Raw genomic sequence first — 22,868 nt, 5'->3', positions numbered from 1 at the left:
CGTGGGCCGGACGGAGCTGAGCCGCCGGGTCTGCCTTCCTGTGGATTGGGGTCCTCAGAGGCACCCACAGCGAAGGGCTGGGGCACCGCCCACAGGCAGGCCGCACCGAAGCCTCTGCAGAGGCGCCCCGAGCCTGAGCCTTCCTGCAGGCGCATTGAAGCTGCGAGCTCTTCCGGAACTTTCTCTGGGGCCCAACATGGAGCGTGGGGTTCTCCACACCAGCCGCCCTTCCCCTCCTTCCCAAGCTCGGAGAGGCCTCCTCGTGACGGGACCTGCACCTGTCCCTGCTGCTCCCCACGCAGACAGCATCTACGTACAGGCCACGCGCACACACATCCACTTCCCAAGTACGTGTGTATTCAAGTACACATGTACACGCACACGCACACGCACGTGCACGTAATGTTTTCAGTGTTTCTTCCCTGGCGGAACTTGACTGTATCATTAAGTTGGCGCCCTTGCGTGTGGCCGTATACAGGCTGGAGAGCTTACATCCCCGTGTGACTCACAGGAACGCGGAAAAGGGCCGGCCGGCGCATGTTCATGCGAATCCACAGGAATTCCGACCCCCCCCCCCCCCCCCGCCCCGGGCGCCCAGGCTGGCGGGCCCCCCCCCACCCCCCTGGGACAGAGGGACGCAGAGCCAGGGCCGGCAGGGAAGACGGAAAGGCGCCCTCCTCTGCCGTCAGGGTTTATTTTGTCCCTCACGTGGGGGATCGTTTAAAGGGTCGCTTTCCAGAAAACGTAGGCAATGCAGGGTCAGGGCATTCCGTGTTGCTGGAGCAGCTGTGACGCGGGGAGGAGCTGGGACAGACCCTGCCCCAGGCAGGAGGGCAAGGACGGCTGGACCCAGACCCTTCAGGCCCAGCGCTGCGGCGGGTCAGCCCATCCCCTTCTAATCAAGCAGCAGTGGGCCGAGGTCAGGGTCAGGGCAGTGGGCCGAGCTCAGGGTCAGGGCAGTGGGCCGAGGTCAGGGTCAGGGCAGTGGGCCGAGGTCAGGGTCAGGGCAGTGGGCCGAGGTCAGGGTCAGGGCAGTGGGCTGAGGTCAGGGTCAGGGCAGTGGGCCGAGGTCAGGGTCAGGGCAGTGGGCCGAGGTCAGGGTCAGGGCAGTGGGCAGAGGTCAGGGTCAGGGCAGTGGGCTGAGGTCAGGGCAGTGGGCCGAGGTCAGGGTCAGGGCAGTGGGCCGAGCTCAGGGTCAGGGCAGTGGGCTGAGGTCAGGGCAGTGGGCCGAGGTCAGGGTCAGGGCAGTGGGCCGAGGTCAGGGTCAGGGCGGTGGGCCGAGGTCAGGGTCAGGGCAGTGGGCTGAGTTCAGGGTCAGGGCGGTGGGCCGAGGTCAGGGTCAGGGCAGTGGGCCGAGGTCAGGGTCAGGGCAGTGGGCTGAGCTCAGGGTCAGGGCAGTGGGCTGAGCTCAGGGTCAGGGCAGTGGGCCGAGGTCAGGGTCAGGGCAGTGGGCCGAGGTCAGGGTCAGGGCAGTGGGCCGAGGTCAGGGTCAGGGCCGTGGGCCGAGGTCAGGGTCAGGGCAGTGGGCTGGCACGGGGAGTGGGGGGGGGGTGCCTGTCAGAAATGGCGCCTCCATCAGCGAAGAGCAGAGAAAACAGACCACCACGGCAGTGATCCCGCGGGAAAGCCGGGCTGGCGTGGAAGGTCTGAGCGACTCACCTTCGTCCCTTCTTTCCCAGCGAGGCCCGGGAGGCCCTGCTCACCCGGGGGGCCCGGGGGCCCGGGGTGGCCACGCTCGCCCATCGGGCCCGTCTCTCCTGTGGGACCCTGTGGGAAGGTCAGCATCAGCCACACATGTCGGGGGACGCCCGGGGAGCCCCCTCCTGCTCCTCCGTCTAAGGACGGCCCAGGCTGCGGAGCCGAGGGCCACGGCACGCCCACACCCTCGCCCTCACGTGGCTGTGCAAGTCTCCCTTCCGGTCACAACCCAGGAAGGAGGAGCCCAAAGCGAACTGGGAGGGTGTGTGCGGGGCCGCGGCCGGCGCCACGCCCTGGGGCTGCTTCCCGGGAGTCGCAGGGGAACGAGGGCAGCGAGGGCGGCCACGTCGGCCACGTCCGCCACGGGAGAGGCTCGGCCACGTGTCCCGCAGCCCGTGGCTGTGGCGGGTCAGTGTCTCACTTCCTGCCGATTAGGTGGGGACGTCCCAGGGCACAGGGTGCCAGCCCTGCCTCTCGCTCGGAGCCACCGGTCCTGCCGCCCGCCCCCCACTCAGATCGGGAAGTATCAGAACCACAAGCCCAGGAGCAGGCGGCCGTGGGCGCCACAGCGAGGCCACGGGCACACGGGTCCCGCCCGGTCTGGCCCCCGTTGCCTGTGGGCCTCGGGCAGGGCCCCCGTTCTGCCCGCCTGGCTCACGGTGAGTCCCCAGACCCGCCCCTCTGTCCCGCCATCGGCTGCCTGCACGGAGCACGTGTCCGGTGCTCACCAGCATCGCCAGACGTTAGCGTGTCTACGAGCAGGACCCACCCCTTCAGCGTCCTGGGGAGCTGGCCCCTAAGCCGTGGGTGGCCCTCTCACGTGCGTGTGTGTGTGTGTGTGTGTGTGTGTGCGTGTGTCTGCGTCTCACCTGAGGGCCGACCACGCCCGGGGGTCCTGGGGGGCCGGTCTTGCCTTGGAAACCCTGTGAAGAGAGTCGCACGCTGAGACAGCCGCAGCGGCCCATACCCCTCCCCTCCCCCCGCCTGCGCGGGTCCCACGGGGCTGGTCCCCCACCCGGTCCCTTCCCCACGTGTCCCCCTTCGTTCGAGAGGACCCGTTCCTCGTTCCGCCTCTGCGTGGGCTCACGAAGGCCATGAAGCCGACTCGGCAGGTTCACGCTGCTCCCTCCTATGCCTGCGCGGAGGGGTGTGTTGTAAAACCGTTCATCCGCCCTAGCTGGTTTGGCTCAGTGGATAGCGTGTCAGCCTGCAGACTGGGGGGACCTGGGTTCGATTCCAATCAAGGGCACATGATCAGGTTGCGGGCTCTATTCCCAGTGTGGGGCGTGCGGGAGGCAGCCGATTGATGCTTCTCTCTCATCATTGATGTTTTCTCTCTCTCTCCCTCTCCCTTCCTTTCTGAAGTCAATAAAAAATGTCTTAAAAAAATAAAATAAATTAAAAAAAAAAAAATAAAACCTTTCATCCGCCCGCCCGGCGCGGCCCCGTGGCTGAGCGTGGACCCAGGCACCAGGAGGCCGTGGTTCGATTCCCGGTCAGGGCACAGGCCCTGGGTTGCAGGCTCGATCCCAGTGTGGGGCGTGCAGGAGGCAGCCGATCCATGATTCTCTCTCATCATGGATGTTTCTCTCTCTCCCTCTCCCTTCCTCTCTGGATCAATAAAAAGATGTGTTTAAAAACTGCTCATCGTTATAACGTCACTAAACGTGTTGTTTTCTGGGCAGATTTGATGCCGTTTCCAGCGTCCAGAGCTGGACCGGGCGCGACCGCTGGGCTGTGCCTCGTTACCGACGCCACGCGCCGCGAGCGCCTCAGGTGCGGGGCGGGGTTCGAGCTGCCCTCCGCGCCCTCAACCAGGAGCGCGGTCTTCCCCGGCGCAGCGTCTGCGTGTGCCGGCGGCTCGCGTCCCCGGGACCTCCCGTGTCTGCTCTGCACACGGGCATGGACGCAACCACCCGCCTCAACGTCTCGGGCTCCTGTGGGGAGGCCGTGGGCAGGTCCCGGCGACGCCACGCTCAGCCACGCCGGCTCGGCCTCCGCATTTCTGCGGGTTCCCTGCTTTGGCCCAGCTGGCTGCAGGCGGCGCTTACAGGGTCAGAAACGGAGCTGACGGCTCCAGGGCACCCTGCTCAGCGGGCCAGGAGGGCAGGGCCCGGGGGGGGGGCGGGGCGGGGAAGCAAGAAAGGCCCGGCCGGGTCCTGGGTCGGGGACCCCCGTGCTGCGGAGGAGGGAATCCGTCCCTCACGGAGAAGGGGGCTGGGCTCACATGCGGGAGGAGAAGTGACCGTGTCTGCTGCTGTTTTTGTTTTTATTTTGTTGATCCTCCCCCGAGGGCATATTTCCATTGATTTTTAGAGAGAGTGGGAGGGAGAGGGTGAGACGGAGAGAAACATCGATGTGAGGGACACATCGAATGGTTGCCTCCCGCACACACACCCGGACCAGGGCCCGGGCCGGGGAGGGGTCTGCCACCAAGGTAGGTGCCTTTGACTGGGATCGAACCCGGGACCCTTCGGTCTGCAGGCCGAAGCTCTAGCCACTGAGCCACACCGGCCAGGGCTGCTTCCGTTTTTAAAGGAAGAACAAAGCCGCGCCCAGGAGGCCTCTGGGCTCCCCGTGGCGGCCCCGTCGGGGGGTCTGGAGCGGGTGCCCTGCGCCTACGGGTGGCCGCCTGGGACCCCGCCCGGCACAGACGGCAGCGGCCACCCGGCCAGCCTCTCCAGAACAGCCCGCGGAGGGAAGCTCCCGCTCCGCGAACCCCGCCTGCCTCCTCGGCGGCATCAGAGGAGAACGCACAGCTCAGGCCAGTGTTTTCATTTTTCTCATAAACCAAAGAGCAAAGCAATTTCCATTTATCAGCCACCACGCCGCGGAGCGCAGGGAGGTACGGTTAAATAAGGTTCCATCACCACGCGCCAGAGAGACGGGGATTTTTTAAAGCCGGCACCGAGGAACAGATTAAACACGCATCAAAGCCGCCCTCCGCGGAGGAGGCCGCCGCGTGTGCTGGGCCCGCAGAGAACGGACCGCGGGAGGGGCTGCGGAGGGAGACGAGAGCGCCGCCCCGCCAGCCCCCCCAGGGCGGCCACACGGAGCTCGCCGGCCCTGCGAGTCCTGAACCGGCTGAGCCCGGAGCCTCAAGGTCACTGGTGAGCTCAAGGTCACGGTGTTCCCACACCCACTGCTGGGACACGTCTGCCGTGGACACAGCGTGAAGCTGGACCGAATCCCAAACGGCTCACGGGCAGGACATCCCTGCTTCTCTTACAACCGGAATGGCAGGGCCCTTCGCCCTCCAGATGCCAAGCCCGCAATGGGCATCGCTAAAGGCAGGCAAGGTCGGAGGTCAGCCTTGATGGCCCGGCCCGCAATGGGTATCACTAAAGGCAGGCAAGGTCGGAGGTCAGCCTTGATGGCCCAGCCGGCAATGGGCATCACTAAAGGCAGGCAAGGTCGGAGGTCAGCCTTGATGGCCCGGCCGGCAATGGGCATCACTAAAGGCAGGCAAGGTCGGAGGTCAGCCTTGATGGCCTGGCCCGCAATGGGCATCACTAAAGGCAGGCAAGGTCGGAGGTCAGCCTTGATGGCCCGGCCGCTGGTCAGCAGCACGCGGGTGAAGGGCCCTCCAGGCCCCCGTGGTCAGCCCCGCGGCCGGAAGGACCCGGCTGGACAGCCAGCGTTGGTGCCAGGCCCACGGCCCTCTCCTGGGTTTCTGGTTGGTCGGTTTAGGTTTTGGTAATCCTCACCTGAGGGTATTCTTCCCATTGATTGTTGGAGAGAGTGGGAGGGAGGCAGGAAGGGGGAGAGGGAGAGGGAGAGGAACATCGATGTGAGAGACACAGTGATTAGTTGCCTCCTGCAGGGGGATGGAACCTGCAGCTCAGGTACGTGCCCTTGACTGGGAATCGAACCCTCAACCCTACAGTGCACCGGCCGATGCTCTAACCACTGAGCACACCGACCAGGACCTTCTCTGGGCTTTACAGCGAGAAACAGCCGAGCAGCAGCCGGCCCTGGGGAGCCCACTGCGTCCGGAGAGAGAGCGGCAGCTCGAGTCGCTGCACCGAGTTCTTCGGGGGAAAGGAGGCGGCCGCACAGGCTCAGTGTGCCCATGGCCTTCACGTGTGACCTTTGACCTGGCGCGGTCGCCCGCCTTCTGCACAGAGACGTCCCCAGACAGGCCTCACCCCAGGTCGGAGGACGGACCTCGGGGGCCTTCCCAGGCTGACACCCTCCCCGAAGCGGGCGGGCGGGCGGCGAGGCGTGCCCACGTGCGGGCGTGGGGCGAGGCCCGGCCTGCCCGTGCCCCCGCAGCGATACTCACGGTCTCGCCTCTCTGGCCAGGGTGTCCCGGGAGCCCGTCCTTGCCGGGGGGGCCCTGGGGAGAAGCAGAGGGGACGGCGCTCAGCTCTGAGGAGCCGCAGCGAGCCGCCGCTTCCTTTCCGAGGAGGTCACCGCAGGAGCCTGGCACCGGCATCGTCCCCTCGAACCCGAGGTCACACTGCTGCCACCCTCACTCCCGGGAGGTGGGGGGACTAGGCGGGGAGCGGTCAGCAGCTCCCTGAGGTCCAGCCCGTGGGAGGCGCGGGTGCACGAGGCCCCAGGCCTGTCAGGGTCAGAGGTCAGCCCCACGGGGCCCCCGTTAGGCAAAATCCCCCCGTTAGATGGGTCTCCCTTCCCGCGTGGACCTGGGCCCCCCACACAGTGTCCCACAGTCCCAGCCACGGGGACCAGGAAGGGGCCTCGGCTGGAGGTAGGGGCGTTGCTCATGTCCTCGGGTCAGGGCGAGGGCAGCCTGGGCGGGGGCGGGCCTGGCCGATGACCGGTGTCCTGGTAAAAACAGAGCTAGGACGACACAGCGACAGGAGAGGCCCGTGGGAGCCACAGGAGAGGCCCGTGGGAGCCACAGGAGAGGCCCGTGGGAGCCACAGGAGAGGCCCGTGGGAGGCCACAGGAGAGGCCCGTGGGAGCCACAGGAGAGGCCCGTGAGAGCCACAGGAGAGGCCCGTGGGAGGCCACAGGAGAGGCCCGTGGGAGCCACAGGAGAGGCCCGTGAGAGGCCACAGGAGAGGCCCGTGGGAGCCACAGGAGAGGCCCGTGGGAGGCCACAGGAGAGGCCCGTGGGGACGAGGGTGAGACGGAGGGGCGGCCTCTGAGCCCAGCTGCCAGCAGCACCAGGGGCCGGGGCGGGATGAGGGGGTGCCCCCGGAGCCCCCAGGAGTGAGCCTGCGTACCCCCAGATGGCACTTTGGCCGCCGGAGGGTGGGGAGCTCCTGGCTGTGTGTGCGACCGGGGCTGGGGTACTTGGTGATGTGGCCCCAGGACCTGACGCAGGACCCGGCCAGGAAGGTCCACGGCCCAGAGGAGAAAGGGGTCCACGCCTCCCAAGGCGGCTCCCCCCGCGCAAGAGGGGCAGGTGGACGCAGCCGCAGACGCTCCGCCTGCCGCCCGCCCGGGGGCTCCCGCCCGCTGGCCCATGTGGAGGCCGTGTGGGTCCCCAGAAAACCCCGTGTTACTTACAGGGGGGCCCTTGGGTCCAGGAAAGCCCGTGGGTCCTTGGGGTCCGTTGGGTCCCTGGGGACAGAGAAGGGCCAGTGTGAGGTCAGGCAGCCCCTCGCCAGCAAGTGGGGGGGGCCTCCCGAGGCCTCGGGGTTCTGCTCTACGCACAGGCCCAGTTCCTGCAATCCCCCGACCTCGGCTCCATCAACTCTAGCCCCCCCACCCCCACCAGGGCCTAACGGAGGTCCAGTCGGGGGCCCAGGAGGCCGGTTGCAGGGCAAGGCCCCTCGGGCAGCTCGGCTCCCAGTGGCCCAGCCACCCGCCCCCCCAGACCAGGCCACGTGGACGGGGCCGCCCTCAGAGAGGACCGGGCTCCGGGCCCGGCGGTCCCTCCCCCTGCCTGGACCTCAGCGGCCCCTCTCCCCGGCCACCCGAGGTCCGCAGGGAAGGTGGGTGCTCACCCGTTCACCCGGTGGGCCGGCCGGGCCATCGCCTCCAGAGTTGCCCTGGCGGGAGCAAGGGAAGACACGGATGTTGTTATAACTGTCTGATCGGAGCCTCTGCCACGGCCAGGTCACTGCCCCTGTGGCCTGTCACCCGCCCCCGTGCCCTGTCACCCACCCCCGTGCCCTGTCACCCGCCCCCCCGTGCCCTGTCACCCGCCCCCCCCGTGCCCTGTCACCCTCCCCCGTGCCCTGTCACCCGCCCCCGTGCCCTGTCACCCTCCCCCGTGCCCTGTCACCCGCCCCCGTGCCCTGTCACCTGCCCCCCCCGTGCCCTGTCACCTGCCCCCCCGTGCCCTGTCACCCGCCCCTGTGCCCTGTCACCCGCCCCCCCCGTGCCCTGTCACCCGCCCCCGTGCCCTGTCACCCGCCCCCGTGCCCTGTCACCTGCCCCCCTCTCAGTACAGAGCAGAGCGCTGGGCCCTGGCCCTGGTCCACGCCCCCACAGGCCACCTGTCCTCTACACACAGCTGGCAATGAGCTGCTGTCACAGGCTGTGACGCTCCAGGGCACAGCCTCCCGCTGTGGGACAGAGGCTGAGCCCAACCAAGGAGACAGGGCCACCCTCCCCCTCCCCCTCCCCCTTCCCCTCCCCCCATGCAGGGCCCTGGCGGCAGCAGCTCTCCCAGGGGGGCACGGGGACCAGCAAGGCACCCAGAGCTCAGCCCACAGGGCCGCCCCGCAGCCTCCGAGGGCAGTGCGTGGGTGCAGAGCGGGGCCCAGTCCTCGGCGGGAATGCGCTTTGGGACCACGTCCAGGACAGGACCGAGGGCCACGCGGCCGAGGTCACTCCACACGCCCCTTGGAGCTCTGTCCACGCCCCTCGCTCCTTGGGGGGGGGGGCGGGTCATGCTCTCCTCGGGCAGCGAGAGCTCCCTTTAGATTCCCAGCAAAGACCTCTCCGCAGCTCCCACCCCTTCACCAGAACAGCCTCCCGGGTGGAAGGGGGCGTGGCCTCCTGCGGGGCCCCCAACTCTGGCCACGCCCCCCCTCGCCGCCGTCCGGCCACAGCCTGCGATTCCATCTGACCCAACTTGTCCAAAGGCTGTGGGGGGACCAGCTCCTTCTGAAATGCCCCCCAAAACGTCCTTCTTGGTCTCCTTTCGCGTGAAAAGGGCCCGAGGACCCCCAGCGCCCCCTGGGGTAGGGCGGCCGCCGCAGGAGCCAGGACGTACCTTGGGGCCCGGCTTCCCGGTGATGCCCCGCGGGCCCCTCTCGCCCCGGGGACCCTGCAGAGGGGAGAGGAGAAAGGTCAGCTCACCCCGTCCAAGCCCGCCTCCCCCCACCCCACGCGCTCCCGTTTCTGAAGGGCCCTCGACCCAAGGGGGGCGGTTACCGTCGGGCCTCGCTGCCCCCGTGGTCCCGGCTTCCCAGGGGTGCCCTGGAATGAAAGAGGGGGGCTCAGTCCGAGGCCAGCACCGCCTGGGCGGCGGCCTCTCCTATCAGGGGCCTCGTCTTGGTGTTTGTTCCTTAAATACATTTTTACTGATTTCCGAGAGGAAGGGAGAAGGAGAGGGAGAGATAGAAACATCCACGAGGAGAGAGAACCATGGATCGGCTGCCTCCTGCACGCCCCCCACTGGGGATCGAGCTGCAACCCGGGCCTGTGCCCTGACCGGAGTCGAACCCTGACCTCCTGGTTCACAGGCCGGTGTTCAGCCCCTGAGCCAGGCCGGCCCCTTGTCTTGGTTTTAACTGGAGCCTCGCAGGGAGGTTCAGCCCGGAGCGGCGCTCCCTCCCGCAGGAGGCGGAGGCGTGCTGAGGTCGGAGGGATGCTCAGCCGGTACCGGTACCGGTTTCTCTCCTCCAAGCAGCTGCCCCCTCCCCTCCCCTCCCCTCCCCCTCCCTCCGCGCCTCCCTCCTGCCAGGGCCGCACTCGTTACTGCACGAGAGGAGGCGGCCAGCCCTTCCCACACCACGTGTTCCGCCACAGGGAGGGCGTGAGCCATTCCATCAAACCGCCGCAGGCCGGCCCCTCGCGGTTCACACGCAGCCCCGCGCCCGGCGCCCCGTCTCTCCTCAGGGACTGCGGCTCACGTGGGGTTTCGCGTTTCCTAAACCTCAGGAAGCACAGGCGCTTGGGGGAGGGGGGGGGTTCCAGAAGCAACGACGTGAAGTCTGGTAAAGGCAGCTTCCCCGAGGCACGTGGAGTCACGGCCCACAGGCCCCGTCCCTCCACCACGTCCGGCCCCTCCGGAGTTTTGTTCCCGGTTCTGACCATCCGTCCGGGAAGGAGCCGGAGCTCCGGGCCCCCTGCTGAGTCGCCCTGACCGATAAACCCACCAGCTCTCAGCGCAGCCGAGCCACCGCCCGCGGGGCCAGCTGTCCTTACCCGGCCACCCTTCTCTCCGTTGGCGCCCGGAAATCCAGGAAATCCGATGGAGCCCTGAAAGAGAGGGAGGGAGGGAGAAGCCTGAGGCTGGGCCAGAGCACGGGCTCTGCTGTGAGAGCCGCGGGGACGCCTGTCCCGGTCCCCGCCTCCGACACCCCCCCTCCATCCATCCACCCACCATCCACCCACCATCTACCATCCACTACCTACCATCCATCATCCACCCACCATCCATCCACCCAACATCCACCCACCATCTACCATCCACTACCCACCCACCTACCATCCATCATCCACCCACCATCCATCCACCCGCTCACCCACCATCCACCCACCATCTACCATCCACTACCCATCCACCCAGCCACCATTCACCCACCATCTACCATACACCCACCATCTACCCACCCACCATTCACCCATCCACCCACCCACCTACCATCCATCATCCACCCACCATCCATCCATCCATCATCCATCATCCATCCTCCATTCATCCATCCTCCATCCATCCATCATCCATCCATCCATCATCCATCATCCATCCATCCATCATCCATCCATCATCCATCCATCATCCATCATCCATCCATCATCCATCCATCCATCCATCATCCATCCACCTTCCATCATCCACCCACCATCCATCTATCCATCATCCATCCATCCACCATCTATCATCCATCCATTCACCATCCATCATCCATCCATCCATCCATCCATCCATCATCCATCATCCATCCATCCATCCATCCATCATCCATCCATCCTCCATCCATCCATCATCCATCCTCCATCCATCCATCATCCATCCATCCATCATCCATCCATCCATCCATCATCCATCCATCCATCATCCATCCACCTTCCATCATCCACCCACCATCCATCTATCCATCATCCATCCATCCACCATCCATCATCCACCCACCATCCATCCACCCACCATCCATCCACCCACCATCCATCCATCCACCATCCATCCATCCATCCATCCATTCATCATCCATCCATCATCTACCCACCCACCATCCATCCACCTGCCGTCCACTTCATGAACATTTCCTAAGCATCTCAAAGACTCCAAACCTAACAACCATAACTGAGTCCTAACCGTGCTTCCCTTCCTCCCTCCCTCCACACCCTCCTCTCACATGGCCGTGTCTTCAAAGAGCTGGTATTTTGGAAGAAAAGGGAACACCTACATCTAAGATTAACTGGTGACAACGTGTGAATCTCACTTGGGACACTGCTCACTGCACCTGTTGTCACGTTTTGCTGTCTTCCGGAACACCGCTAAATAAAGCGCTCGGCTGCCGAGTCAGAAATGAATGCAAATCACCACCACCTGGAGCCCTAGATCTAGCCATGTCACCCAGAGCTCCACGCGGTGCACGTGGACAGAGGGGAGAGCCCCACGCTGTGCACGTGGACAGAGGGGAGAGCCCAACGCGGTGCACGTGGACAGAGGGGAGAGCCCCACACTGTGCACGTGGACAGAGGGGAGAGCCCCATGTGGTGCACGTGGACAGAGGGGAGAGCCCCACGCTGTGCACGTGGACAGAGGGGAGAGCCCCACGCTGTGCACGTGGACAGAGGGGAGAGCCCCACGCGGTGCACGTGGACAGAGGGGAGAGCCCCACGCGGTGCACGTGGACAGAGGGGAGAGCCCCACGCTGTGCACGTGGACAGAGGGGAGAGCCCCACGCGGTGCACGTGGACAGAGGGGAGAGCCCCTCGCTGTGCACGTGGACAGAGGGGAGAGCCCCACGCGGTGCACGTGGACAGAGCGGAGAGCCCCTCGCTGTGCACGTGGACAGAGGGGAGAGCCCCACGCGGTGCACGTGGACAGAGCGGAGAGCCCCACGCGGTGCACGTGGACAGAGGGGAGAGCCCCACGCGGTGCACGTGGACAGAGAAGCATCTCGATGCAGCAGGCACCTGAACCCCTGCTCTGTGTCTATGGCGCCTCGCCCGCCCACGGGCGCTTCCTGTCTTCAGAGGTCTCTGCTCTTGAAGTGGCTTAAATCCCTGAGCTGAGCCTGTGCCCATTTCCAGACCTTGTACTTCCCACGGGTCTGAGCATGGCTGCCCCCTACCCCCGTGCGCCCACCTGCCATCATTCTCATGGTCTGAGCGTGGATGCCCACCCGTGTGCCCCCTGCCTTCACACAGGGACCCCCTCCCACCCGAGGATGCCCGGGTGGGTCAGAGCCCGGTCCCGGGGCGTCAGAGCCCGCTGGCCTCCCCCTGAGCTCTGGGGTGCAGAACCCAAGACAGAGGTGCCCCATCTCGGGCTGCATGTCCCCTCCTCTGACGTCACTAACTGTCCCAGCACCTCCGTCCCCTGCGGCCACGTCACGGCCACAGGCTGCACAGGGCGGAGCTGACACAGCGACACGGGCCTCTGCATTGCCACGCAGGCGAATGGTGCCCATGCCCAGGCGGGGAGGCCGGGGGAGGGCCCGGTGCCCATGCCCAGGCGGGGAGGCGGGGAGGGCCCAGTCGTACGTTACCTTCGGCCCTTGTCGTCCAGGGTAGCCCGGGAGCCCCGGGACTCCGAGCTTTCCCTGCGGAGAGAAGGGCGCTGTATTACGTGGCCCCACGGCGTTTCTCCATCTGAAGGACACGGTCGCCGCGGGAGCCCCTGCCTGGACTGGGATGGACCACACCCCCTCCCCGCCCTGATTTGAAAGCAAAGGCCCCGCCCGGCCGGCGAGGCTCAGGGCCTGAGGATGGACCTAGGAACCGGGAGGCCACAGTTCAATCCCGGTCGGGGCACAGGCCCGGGCTGCAGGCTCCATCCCCAGTGTGGGGCGTGCAGGAGGCCGCCGGTCCATGATCCTCTCTCATTGATGTTTCTCTCTCCCTCCCCGTCCCTTCCCCTCTGACATCAATACAATGTATTCAAACATAAAATACAATAAAGAGTAGAAGCGAAGTCCCTGCGAGAGGGATCCAGCCCGCATGAAGCCCACGCGGCGGAGGCAGAGGCCGAATCAAAGAACCATCCTCGGTGCGATCCCACTCCGCCCGCGAGTCACCCGTTCCAGCCTCGGCAGACGGGGGGGAGTGGGCTGCTCATGGGCATTCCTGGGGGGCATTCTTGGGGGGAATTCCCGGGGGGGTATTCCTGGGGGGGCATTCCCAGGGGGGCATTCTTGGGGGGAATTCCCGGGGGCATTCCTGGGGGGCATTTCCGGGGGGCATTCCTGGGGGGCATTCTTGGGGGGAATTCCCGGGGGCATTCCTGGGGGGGCATTCCTGGGGGGGCATTCCTGTGGAAGGGCATCCCTGGGGGGCATTTCTGGGGGGCTGAGTGGGGGAGATGGAAGCAAAGGGCAGGCATAGGGCTCTGCTCATGGAGAGAGACCAGCTGGGTTGTAGCTCAGTCGGAGCCCGGAGCCCCTGGGGGAGGAGCCTCCGGGCCTGGAAGGTGCTGAGGACACACTCAGGGGAGAGGGCGGATCCAACAACGTGTGGGCGGGCGGCGGCAGGAGCGGCAGGAAGAAGCCCAGGGGCCGGGAGCCGTGTCGGGAACCACAGCGCCCACATACGGGGGGCTCAGCCGGACCCGGTCCCCAGCCCGCGCCCGCGGCCATCGGAACGGCCGTCTGTCCGCAGGAAGTGGCCGCGCCCTGCGCCACGTACCTTCTCCCCAGAGGGTCCCAGAGGGCCGGGGTCGCCGTTCGGGCCGCCGCGCCCCTTGGGGCCTTCGGGGCCGTCCTCCCCTCGGGGGCCCGGGGGGCCGATCTCCCCCTGCAAGTCAGAAAGAGAAGGTGAGGGGGCCCCGCCGTGTGCACCCCCACACGGGACCCCCACCAGGCTCGGCCCACGACTCCTGAGTCCGACGCCGCCTCCTGTGGCCGACGAGGCCGGGGCCGGCCCCCCCTCCGCACGGAGCTGGCGGCTGCTGCTTCGGGCCGCACCCCCACTTCCAGCAGCAAAACCCCTGGAGCCAAGCGAACTGCTCCCCACTGAGCACCCGGGCAGGTGCGCACACGGTGACCCCGTCACCAGGAGGGAACCCCAGGGTCAGCGGAGAGCTGGAGGGAGGCGGAGAGCCCCAGGCCTCGGGCTCGGGGGGTGGGGGGGGAGCCTGCCTGCGACCAGGGATCTTCAGAGGCGTCCCCTGTCCCCTCCGCTCTGAGAAGCTGCCCCATGGGCCCCCAACACCCGGGCCCCCACAGACTTCCTGCCGATACTCACCCGGTCCCCCTTGACGCCCATGTCTCCTTTGAACCCCGGGAAGCCGTCTTCTCCCTGGACGACGAGAGAGGGCACTGGGTCTCCACGCAGGAATCCCCGCCCCGATGGCTTCCCCACGCCACACACGCCACGTTCCCCCGGCCACGTCCCCCGCCCGAGCCTCTGGGCCCAGGCGCCGCGCTGGGCACGCCGGAGGGAGGGTGCGAGGCCCGTCCCCCGCCCCCTGTGACGTGTGTCCGTGCTTTGCATTCCCAGGGACGGAGCTCGAGGGCCGGGCTGGCTCAGCGCCGCAGCGGCTCGGCCCCGCGGGGATCTGCAGGCTGGCCCCCTGGGCGGGAGCGGCCCCTGCCCGGCCCGGGGGCCCGTCTCTCAGGTGAGCGCCGTGCCCGCTGCAGGCGCCGGGGACAACGGTGGTGGACAGTTGAGGCGGGAGCGGGAGGCAAGTCTCCCCAAGGAGGGCGGCTCCGCCTGCACCTCCTCTGAAAGGATGGGCATCGCCAAGGGGTCGGGAGGCGGGTCCTGCCCGCGGGGCCGGCCGAGGAGCAGCAGGGCCCGAGGTCCCAGGGACGCAGGCCTGCCCTGCACGGGAGCTGCGCGCTCTGGGGACTCGCGGGTGCCAGCGGGGGCTGCGGACCTGGCGCGAGGGGGCCGGGCTGTGGGCGGGGCCGCCCGGGGAGCAACACTCACCTTCTCGCCCTTCGTGCCCTTCAGACCACGGATGCCGTCCGCCCCCTGCACAGACACGGGAGAGGGAGCGCTCACACCTCGGAGCCTCGCAAGACACGGGTCCGAGCCCCACCACGGCCAGCCGAGCGCTCAGCGCGGATGCGTGGGCCCAGCCGCCTCACGCAGACGGTCCCGTCCCCGCGTCGCCGTCTGAGCGGGAAGCGCCGCAGCCAGGAGGCCACGCACCTCCCGCGGCCCCCGCTGCCAGTGGCTCTCGTGCGGCTCTGGGCCCTCTCCCCGAGGACAGGGGCTGAGACCAGATGGAGAGACTGAGGGATGGGCTCGGACAGACAGACGGGAGCTGGCCCGGCCTCCGCCTGGAGCCCGTCACCCGACGGCGCCCTGGGCCCATCAGCCCCGACGAGGAGCCGGGGCCGAGGAGGCACCGTCCCGCCATCCGTATCGTCACAAACGCACCGGCACTGTCCCGGCTCCAAAGCTGCCTTCCCGGCCCCGCTGCTCACGCCCGCCCTGCTCAGGCCCAGGACGGCCCAGGCCCACACGCAGACTGGAGACCGGCTGCTCCAGGCGGCAGCAGGGAGGGAGCCACGGAGGAATTCCCGAAAACGGACACGCCTGCCGGCAGTCCCAGCCGCGACCCCGACGACCCACAGCGCGAGCCTCACCTTGACTCCTCGGGGGCCAGGGTAGCCGATGGGGCCCTGGGGGCCAGGGGGACCCTGCAACCAAGGGAGAGACCATTAGCTCCACTCGGGGGCAGGGCCTGGTGATGGCTCGCCCACTCGGGGGGCCTTGGGTCAGACCCCGGAAGGGGCCACAAGAAGACACAAGGCCACGGCCGTGCACCCAGCCCACGGCAAAGGCCGGGCACAGGCAGTGTCCTTCGCGACCGAGACCACGCCAGGCGCCCTGTGGGTCACGCCCCGGGACTCGGGCCGGGCGGGGAAGGGGTGGGAATCGGGAGGGCTGAGCTGTCATTACACGAACTCGCTCCCGCCGAGGGGCCTCGGAGCCACACGGAGCCTGCGGCGGGGAGAAGGCAGGCCGGCCGCCCACAGAGGGGGTCCTTTAACAGCCACAGGCCTTGCTGCCCACGCCCACAGCTCCGGGAGCAGCGGGGCCGGGGCCGGGGGCCGGCAGGGGGCAGACGTGGACTCTCGCCACAAACAGTAGCGGGAGTCCCGGGTGCTCAGGACACCCCGAAACGCCACCGGCTTTAACCCCACGACTTGGGCTCCGAACACACTGTCGACGTCAGGAGGAGCCTTGGCCCAGAGCCTGCACGGTCCCTGGTCGGCTGCGCCCACACCCCCATGTGAAACCGAGGGGGGTGACGGGAGGACCCGGCTCCTGGGGGGTGTCCCACGACAGGGAGAGGGCGCAGCTGCCCTGCACCTCCCTTCTGAGCGGGGGGGGGGCTGGCCCAGGGCAGGGCCGGTCCACAGCCCCAGGCCATCCTGCAGGGGGCGCTGAGGCCGGAGCGCGGCTGCACCCACCTGAGTTCCTTTCTCTCCGGGGGGGCCCTCTTTGCCAGGGTGCCCCTGTGGAAAGAGAAGCCGCATTAGTCGGTGGGGTGCCCCCTCCCCCTCCCCTGCGCGGGCGGTCCTGCCGGGTGCCGTCCACTCCCTTCCCTGCACACACACACACACACACACACACACGCACACACACACACACACACACGTACACACGCACACGTATGCACACGCACACACGGAGCTGAGGCCAGGACCACAGCCCCGAGCACGCACGGGCACCCCAGCGGCGTGGCCCAGGCCCGTCCCTCAGCCGCCGACCTCGGCTGCTGCTTCTGCGAAACGGGAGCAAGGCCAGCCCCCGGGGCGGCGGGCGTCCGTGGAGGGGACCCCACCCCTGACCCGCAGCGGGGCTCCAGGCACGACGGCCGAGGCCCCCCACCGCACCCAGCCGCCCTCTAATGCAGGCGGGTGGGGACAGCGACCACAGGGCCTTTGCTCAAGGTCACCACCTCCCAGTCCCTGGGGAGCAAGAGGGCGGAGACGGGCGTGGGCACGCCCTCGGATGGCGCCTGCCGCCGCGTGACCCGGGAATGTTCGCCATGAGCAGCCACCACGGTGACCGGAATGGAGCCCACCCCACCTCCTCCAAAAATAGAGGGTATCTCCCCATTGACTTTTAGAGAGAGTGGGAGGGAGAGAGAGACAGAGAGAGGAACATCGATGTGAGAGAGACACATCCATCGGTCGCCTCCCACAGGAGCCCCGACCAGGGCCGGGGGTCGAGCCTACAACGGAGGCAGGCGCCCCTGACCAGAATCGAACCCGGGACCCTCAGTCCGTGGGCCGACGCTCTATCCACTGAGCCGCACCGGCCAGGCCCGGCTTCTTACAGACGCTGGCAGCAGTGTTTACAGAATGAGAGTGACTGTGGGCGGGGGAGCAACGCGGACGAGTGAACAAGTTCGAACAGAAGAGGATCGGGAGGAAGCCCAGGGCGAGGGGCCCCGTTCCCGCGAGGGGAGCCCCGGCCGCCGCCCCTCCCGCGGTTCGCTGCCCCCCGGATTCCGTAGCGAGCCCCCTCCCATCACGGGGACGAACGGAGCTGAATCACTCACGTTAGGTGCTTTCCTGATCAAAGAGTGATACGTGCTCATCGCACACCACTAGGCAAACGCAAAAGAAAATTAAAGTCCCAGCCACGGGGCTCACCGCGGGCCGGGGCCCCTCCCGTCGCCTCGCCCCGCACGCCGCCTGCGGGACTGGCATCGCGGGCGTGACCCGGGTTCATTGAGCGTCGCCCGGCGGCGTCCTCGGTCCTGAGAGCCGGGGAACCGTGATCACCGGCCCCGTGACGTCCCTCTGAGACGCGGCTCGGCCACCGTGTCCCCCCGTGAGCTGCTGACTCGCCTCTGACTCCCGGAAGGAAGGCTTTTAGCCCGCCTCCCTCCTCCTCACGCCAAAGCCAGAGAAACAGCCGCCCCGAGGCGCGCAGCTACGGGCTGCTCCGTGAAGGGGACTATTTCCCACCTCCCTGCCCGCCACGCCCGCGTGGCCACACCACGGGCTGTGGGGGCCACGGAGCTCCCCCGCGTCTTCTGCCCCCAGCTCCCTCGGGGCTGAGCCAGCAGCGCCCGGCGGGGCCCAGGCCCCCCAGCGCAGTGTGACCCTCGGCGGGGCTGGAGGGCATCGTGCTCAGTGAGTAAGTCCGACAGGAAGGGCAGGAACCACGGGGTTCACTCCTGTGGAGCCTGAAGGACAGACAGACACAGACAGAGCACAGGCCGGGGCGGCCATGGGGAGGGGAGGGCCGGGGGGGGGGAGGGTGCAGGGATCGGCGGTAAAGATGGGCGGCTACAGGACAGGCCGGGTGCCAAGCCCCGCGCAGGGAAGACAGTCAGCAGTATCGTCCTCGCTGCCCGGGGCCGGGTGGGGCGGGAAACGCCTGTGAGGCGTGTGATTGGCTAACCGCCGCGCACCCCTGAGAGCAGCACAGAATGACTCTGAACGCCACCTGTGATCGAAAAGGAACAAGAGCCCTGGCTGGTGTGGCTCAGTGGGCAGAGCGTCGATTCCCGGTCAGGGCACAGGCCCGGGTTGCGGGCTGGATCCCCAGTGGGGGCGTGCGGGAGGCAGCCGATCCACGATTCTCTCTCCTCATGGATGTCTCTCTCCCTCTCCCCTCTCCCTTCCTCTCCAAAATCAACAAAAATATTTAAAAAAAGAAAAAGAGCCGTGGAGTCCACGAGAGGCCGCCGACTGGCTCTGGGCAAGGGCTGTCTCCAAGGCCCTGTGTCCCCCCAGACTCCTGGGGACCCCAGTGCATTGCAGGGAGGGGGTTCCATGGAGGGAGGGTGAGGGAACTGGGGTCGGGCCCAGTCCCCTCCCAGGCACCTCTCCTTCCTGCAGGGCCACGGGCCTGGCAGTGTCCCTGACACGGGGCAGGACACGCCCCACGGACGTGAACGGTGGCAGGAAACGGACAGAACCTGCAGCTGGCGGCGACGCCTCCCCGCCCTCGGCGGTTTCGCGCCCGGCCACGGAGTGGGGTGGCTTCCCCTTGTGGTCATCTCACTCAGCTCCCTGGTTTCCCACGACAACGTGCGGCTTTCTGACAGAGGACGCGGTTGGGCGTGAACGTAGACAAAGGACGGAACCGGCGTGCTGCGACGCCCAGGAGACGGCGCTCGGCGCTCGGGGGGACGGTGTGCCTGGCACCTGCGGCCCCGGGCCAGATGGGACAACCGGTGACCGGCGACTGGCCCGCAGGTGGGAACCGCCGGCGTCTGCTCAGCTCGCCCGCTAATCGTGCAGTGAACCCCTCGCTCAGTCTGTCACGGCGCCATGAAAGCCTCCGTGCCCGGTAATTACGCCGCTGATCCTGCTTTCTGAAACGGGCTACGCATCCCCAACTGAATATTCCAGAAAGAAAAAAAAAAAGAAAAAAAAACCCAGCAGCGCCTTACGGAGAGGATGGCGGCGCAGAGGCACCGGCACCCCCACGCCAGGCCTGACGCGTCCCCGCCCCCCTCGCCCCCACAGACGGATCTGTCACCGGCGCGCTATTCCCAGGCAGCACCGTTTGGCGCCACAGCTGTGCTCGCACAGGGCGAGGCTCCTGCTCACCACCCCTTCTCGGCACGTGAGCCCCAAAAATACACTCGCACACGCCTCCTCCTTTCAAACTCGGGGACACGTGCCCCGCCTGCGCCAGCCCAGCCTCCCGGGGGAAGCTGCGAGGCTGGGTCCCCACAGCCCCCGGCACCCCGACAGTCCCCACGTCCCCTCTCCTGCGGTCACCACCCTGGGGGACCCCCGTTCCGGAAAGCGTGCCCCGAGCCCAGGCCTCCGGAGCGATCCAGCTCAGGTCTGCAGTGGGTCTTCGCCAAGCAGGCGGCCCGTGAGTGACAGCCACACACACGGCGGCCCCGAGCCCGGGCCCAGCCCCTCCCTGGGCAGGGACGGGGCCGTGAAGGGGAGCGGCGCGCGGGGTACTCACCGGGGGTCCGTCGGCGCCCGGCATTCCTGGGAGGCCCGGCTTCCCCAGGGGGCCCTAGAACAAAGCGGACCCGTGAGCAGGCGCCGGGCTCCCCAGCTGCCCACCTGCTCTCCGCGCCCCCACGGGACTTTCCCCCTTTCTGCTCAAAGACCGTTTGCTGAAAGGGATGCTCAGAGGCAACCCCCCCCCGCCCCCCATCGGCTTGGAAGTTTCCAGCACACGGAGCACCTGCGAGGCCGGGTCAGCCTTCACTGCCCCAGGGCCTTCGGGGGTTGCAATTGGAACAGATGACCGGCCAGGTGAGGGCAGGACCCCAGGTGGGGGCAGGGCCCCAGGTGAGGGCAGGACCCCAGGTGGGGGCAGGACCCCAGGTGAGGGCAGGACCCCAGGTGGGGGCAGGACCCCAGGTGAGGGCAGGACCCCAGGTGGGGGCAGGACCCCAGGTGAGGGCAGGACCCCAGGTGAGGGCAGGACCCCAGGTGAGGGCAGGACCCAGGTGGGGGCAGCACCCCAGGTGAGGGCAGGGCCCCAGGTGGGGGCAGGACCCCAGGTGAGGGCAGGGCCCCAGGTGGGGGCAGGACCCCAGGTGAGGGCAGGGCCCCAGGTGAGGGCAGGACCCCAGGTGGGGGCAGGGCCCCAGGTGAGGGCAGGACCCCAGGTGGGGGCAGGACCCCAGGTGAGGGCAGGACCCCAGGTGGGGGCAGGGCCCCAGGTGAGGGCAGGGCCCCAGGTGAGGGCAGGGCCCCAGGTGGGGGCAGGACCCCAGGTGAGGGCAGGGCCCCAGGTGGGGGCAGGACCCCAGGTGGGGGCAGGGCCCCAGGTGGGGGTAGGGCCCCAGGTGGGGGCAGGACCCCAGGTGGGGGCAGGACCCCAGGTGAGGGCAGGACCCCAGGTGGGGGAAGGACCCCAGGTGAGGGCAGGGCCCCAGGTGAGGGCAGGGCCCCAGGTGGGGGCAGGACCCCAGGTGAGGGCAGGACCCCAGGTGGGGGCAGGACCCCAGGTGAGGGCAGGGCCCCAGGTGGGGGCAGGACCCCAGGTGGGGGCAGGACCCCAGGTGAGGGCAGGACCCCAGGTGGGGGCAGGGCCCCAGGTGGGGGTAGGGCCCCAGGCGGGGGCAGGGCCCCAGGTGGAGGCAGGCCTGGCCAGGTTCAAATTTAATGGGGCCCCCATATTACTCTTCTTCCTAATCTGGTAACCTTATACAAGGCTAGAGAATGAATGAATGAGTGAGAGAATGAATGAATGAATGAATGAATGAATGAATGAGTGAGAGAGTGAGTGAGCGAATTTCTAAGTCAGTAAACGACAAAGATCCACAACCTCTGGCCTGTGTGTCTGAGCTTCCCCCGCTCTGGGGAGGACAAAGCTCGAATCCCGAGCTGGCGATGCCCAGCGCCCTCCCCGGCCTGGACCGCACCCCGCAGGCAGGCGAGGGTGCCCTATGCCCAGCCCAGCCCACCTACCTTCTCTCCTGGAGGCCCGATGGCGCCCTGGGGGCCTGGCAGACCCTGGGGAGGGGAAGAACAGGCGGAAGGTCAGAAACTGGTGGCTGGGAACCTCCCCGCCTCGCCCCCCCCTCCCCCCCTTTGCCCCCCTCCCCCACCTTACCCCCCTCGCCCACCTCCCCCAATCGCTCACCTTTCTCCCCCTCGCCCACCTCCCCCTGGCCCACCTCCCCCCATCGCCCACCTTCCCTCCCCCCTCCTCTGGCACCGGCCCGGGTTCCAGGCCACCTCCAGGCAGCACCCCTCGGGCGTCCAGCAGCGGGGAGATTGGGCCCAGGCCCCACACTGAAGCCGGCGCCTCCCGCCCCGAAACCCGCCCGACTCGCTCACCTGGGCACCTGGGTTGCCCTGCTGTCCGGGGGGGCCGGGCTCTCCCTGGGGACCCTGCAGGCAACGAAAGAGAGGCACTGGAGGGGGCTCTGGAGGGCGGGCAGGGGTCGGCACCCCCTTCTTTGGGGGCCTGGGCCCCCTCTCCTGGCCTCCGTCCTTCCAGTCTGTCTCACGCCCAACGCAAGCGCCCAGGAGGCTGCCGACGGGTAAGGCTGGCGGCCCAGACGAGCGCCTGCAAGGCCGACCTCGGGCCCAGACCGCCGCCGGGAAGGCAGGTGCCCAGAGGCAGCCACTGGCAGGAAGTCCCACCCGCCACGCCCGTCGGGCAGCGCCCTGAGACCACACGCGGGCGGGGGGCCGGGGGGCTGCTCACGCCCCCGCAGTGAGGAGGGATCCCCACGCTGGGCTGACCGGCCCCCGCTGGCGTGGGCTCTCCCGCGGGGCTGCCCACCGGGGGCCCTGGCCTGGCTGTGTGCCCGCCGGGGACCGCCGTGAGGCCGGGAGGCGGGACCCCGCACACTCACCACGTTTCCTTTGGGGCCCGGCTGGCCGTCCATCCCCGTCACGCCCTGGAGGAGAGGGGAGCGGACTGAGGGTGGGGGAAGGCACGCTCCGCGGGAGAGAGAGCCCGCTCCACGCACCCGGCCCGGCCGCCAGGTCACAGGACGCACGGCCTGGGGCAGGGGACAGCCTTGGCCCCGGGTAAATCCTGAGGTCTTGGTGGGCGAGGGGTACGGAGCTCCGGGCCCCGCGGTGTGGGGGGCAGGCCCAGCGTTCGCGGGAAGCAGGTGAGCCCAGGGCAGAGGGGCCGAGGGGGGCGGCCGGGCCGGGGGGGGTGGGGACGGGCCGGTGGGGGGGCGGACGGGCTGGGCTGGCCCTGGGGAAGCCGCCCTGGAACCAAGTGCTTCTCCTCCTTCCAGAACTTCCAGAAGCTGCTGGAAGTGCTGTCAAGCAGGGAGCACGTGGCGTCCGGATCAGTGTGTATAACAGCACACGTGTGTGCGTGAGGACAGGGGTTTATAACAGCACACGTGTGTGTGCATGAGGACAAGGGTTTATTACAGCACACGTGTGTGCATGAGGACAGGGATTTATTACAGCACACGTGTGTGCGTGAGGACAGGGGTTTATTACAGCACATGTGTGTGCATGAGGACAGGGGTTTATTAC

General features: G+C 67.9%; 1 protein-coding gene across 1 annotated transcript in view; it reads right to left on the bottom strand.

Moving 5' to 3' along the window:
- The window catches only part of COL5A1 (collagen type V alpha 1 chain), a 103,801-nt gene that overhangs the window by 25,200 nt on the left and 55,733 nt on the right, over window positions 1-22,868 (bottom strand). The window contains exons 22-39 of the mRNA XM_054726870.1: window positions 22,223-22,267; window positions 21,699-21,752; window positions 21,327-21,371; window positions 19,864-19,917; window positions 16,386-16,430; window positions 15,555-15,608; window positions 14,890-14,934; window positions 14,203-14,256; window positions 13,645-13,752; window positions 12,510-12,563; window positions 9,994-10,047; window positions 8,998-9,042; window positions 8,837-8,890; window positions 7,620-7,664; window positions 7,180-7,233; window positions 5,984-6,037; window positions 2,568-2,621; window positions 1,660-1,767 (exon numbers count right to left, since the gene is read on the bottom strand). Of these exons, the coding sequence (XP_054582845.1) occupies window positions 1,660-1,767; window positions 2,568-2,621; window positions 5,984-6,037; window positions 7,180-7,233; window positions 7,620-7,664; window positions 8,837-8,890; window positions 8,998-9,042; window positions 9,994-10,047; window positions 12,510-12,563; window positions 13,645-13,752; window positions 14,203-14,256; window positions 14,890-14,934; window positions 15,555-15,608; window positions 16,386-16,430; window positions 19,864-19,917; window positions 21,327-21,371; window positions 21,699-21,752; window positions 22,223-22,267 (1,026 nt within the window). The remainder of the gene's footprint in view (window positions 1-1,659; window positions 1,768-2,567; window positions 2,622-5,983; window positions 6,038-7,179; window positions 7,234-7,619; window positions 7,665-8,836; window positions 8,891-8,997; window positions 9,043-9,993; window positions 10,048-12,509; window positions 12,564-13,644; window positions 13,753-14,202; window positions 14,257-14,889; window positions 14,935-15,554; window positions 15,609-16,385; window positions 16,431-19,863; window positions 19,918-21,326; window positions 21,372-21,698; window positions 21,753-22,222; window positions 22,268-22,868) is intronic.

Source organism: Eptesicus fuscus, chromosome 15, assembly GCF_027574615.1.
Source record: "Eptesicus fuscus isolate TK198812 chromosome 15, DD_ASM_mEF_20220401, whole genome shotgun sequence".
Classification (NCBI taxonomy): Eukaryota; Metazoa; Chordata; class Mammalia; order Chiroptera; family Vespertilionidae; genus Eptesicus; species Eptesicus fuscus.
The sequence above is the reverse complement of the archived record's forward strand: the minus strand, read 5'-3'. Positions and strand labels throughout refer to the sequence as shown.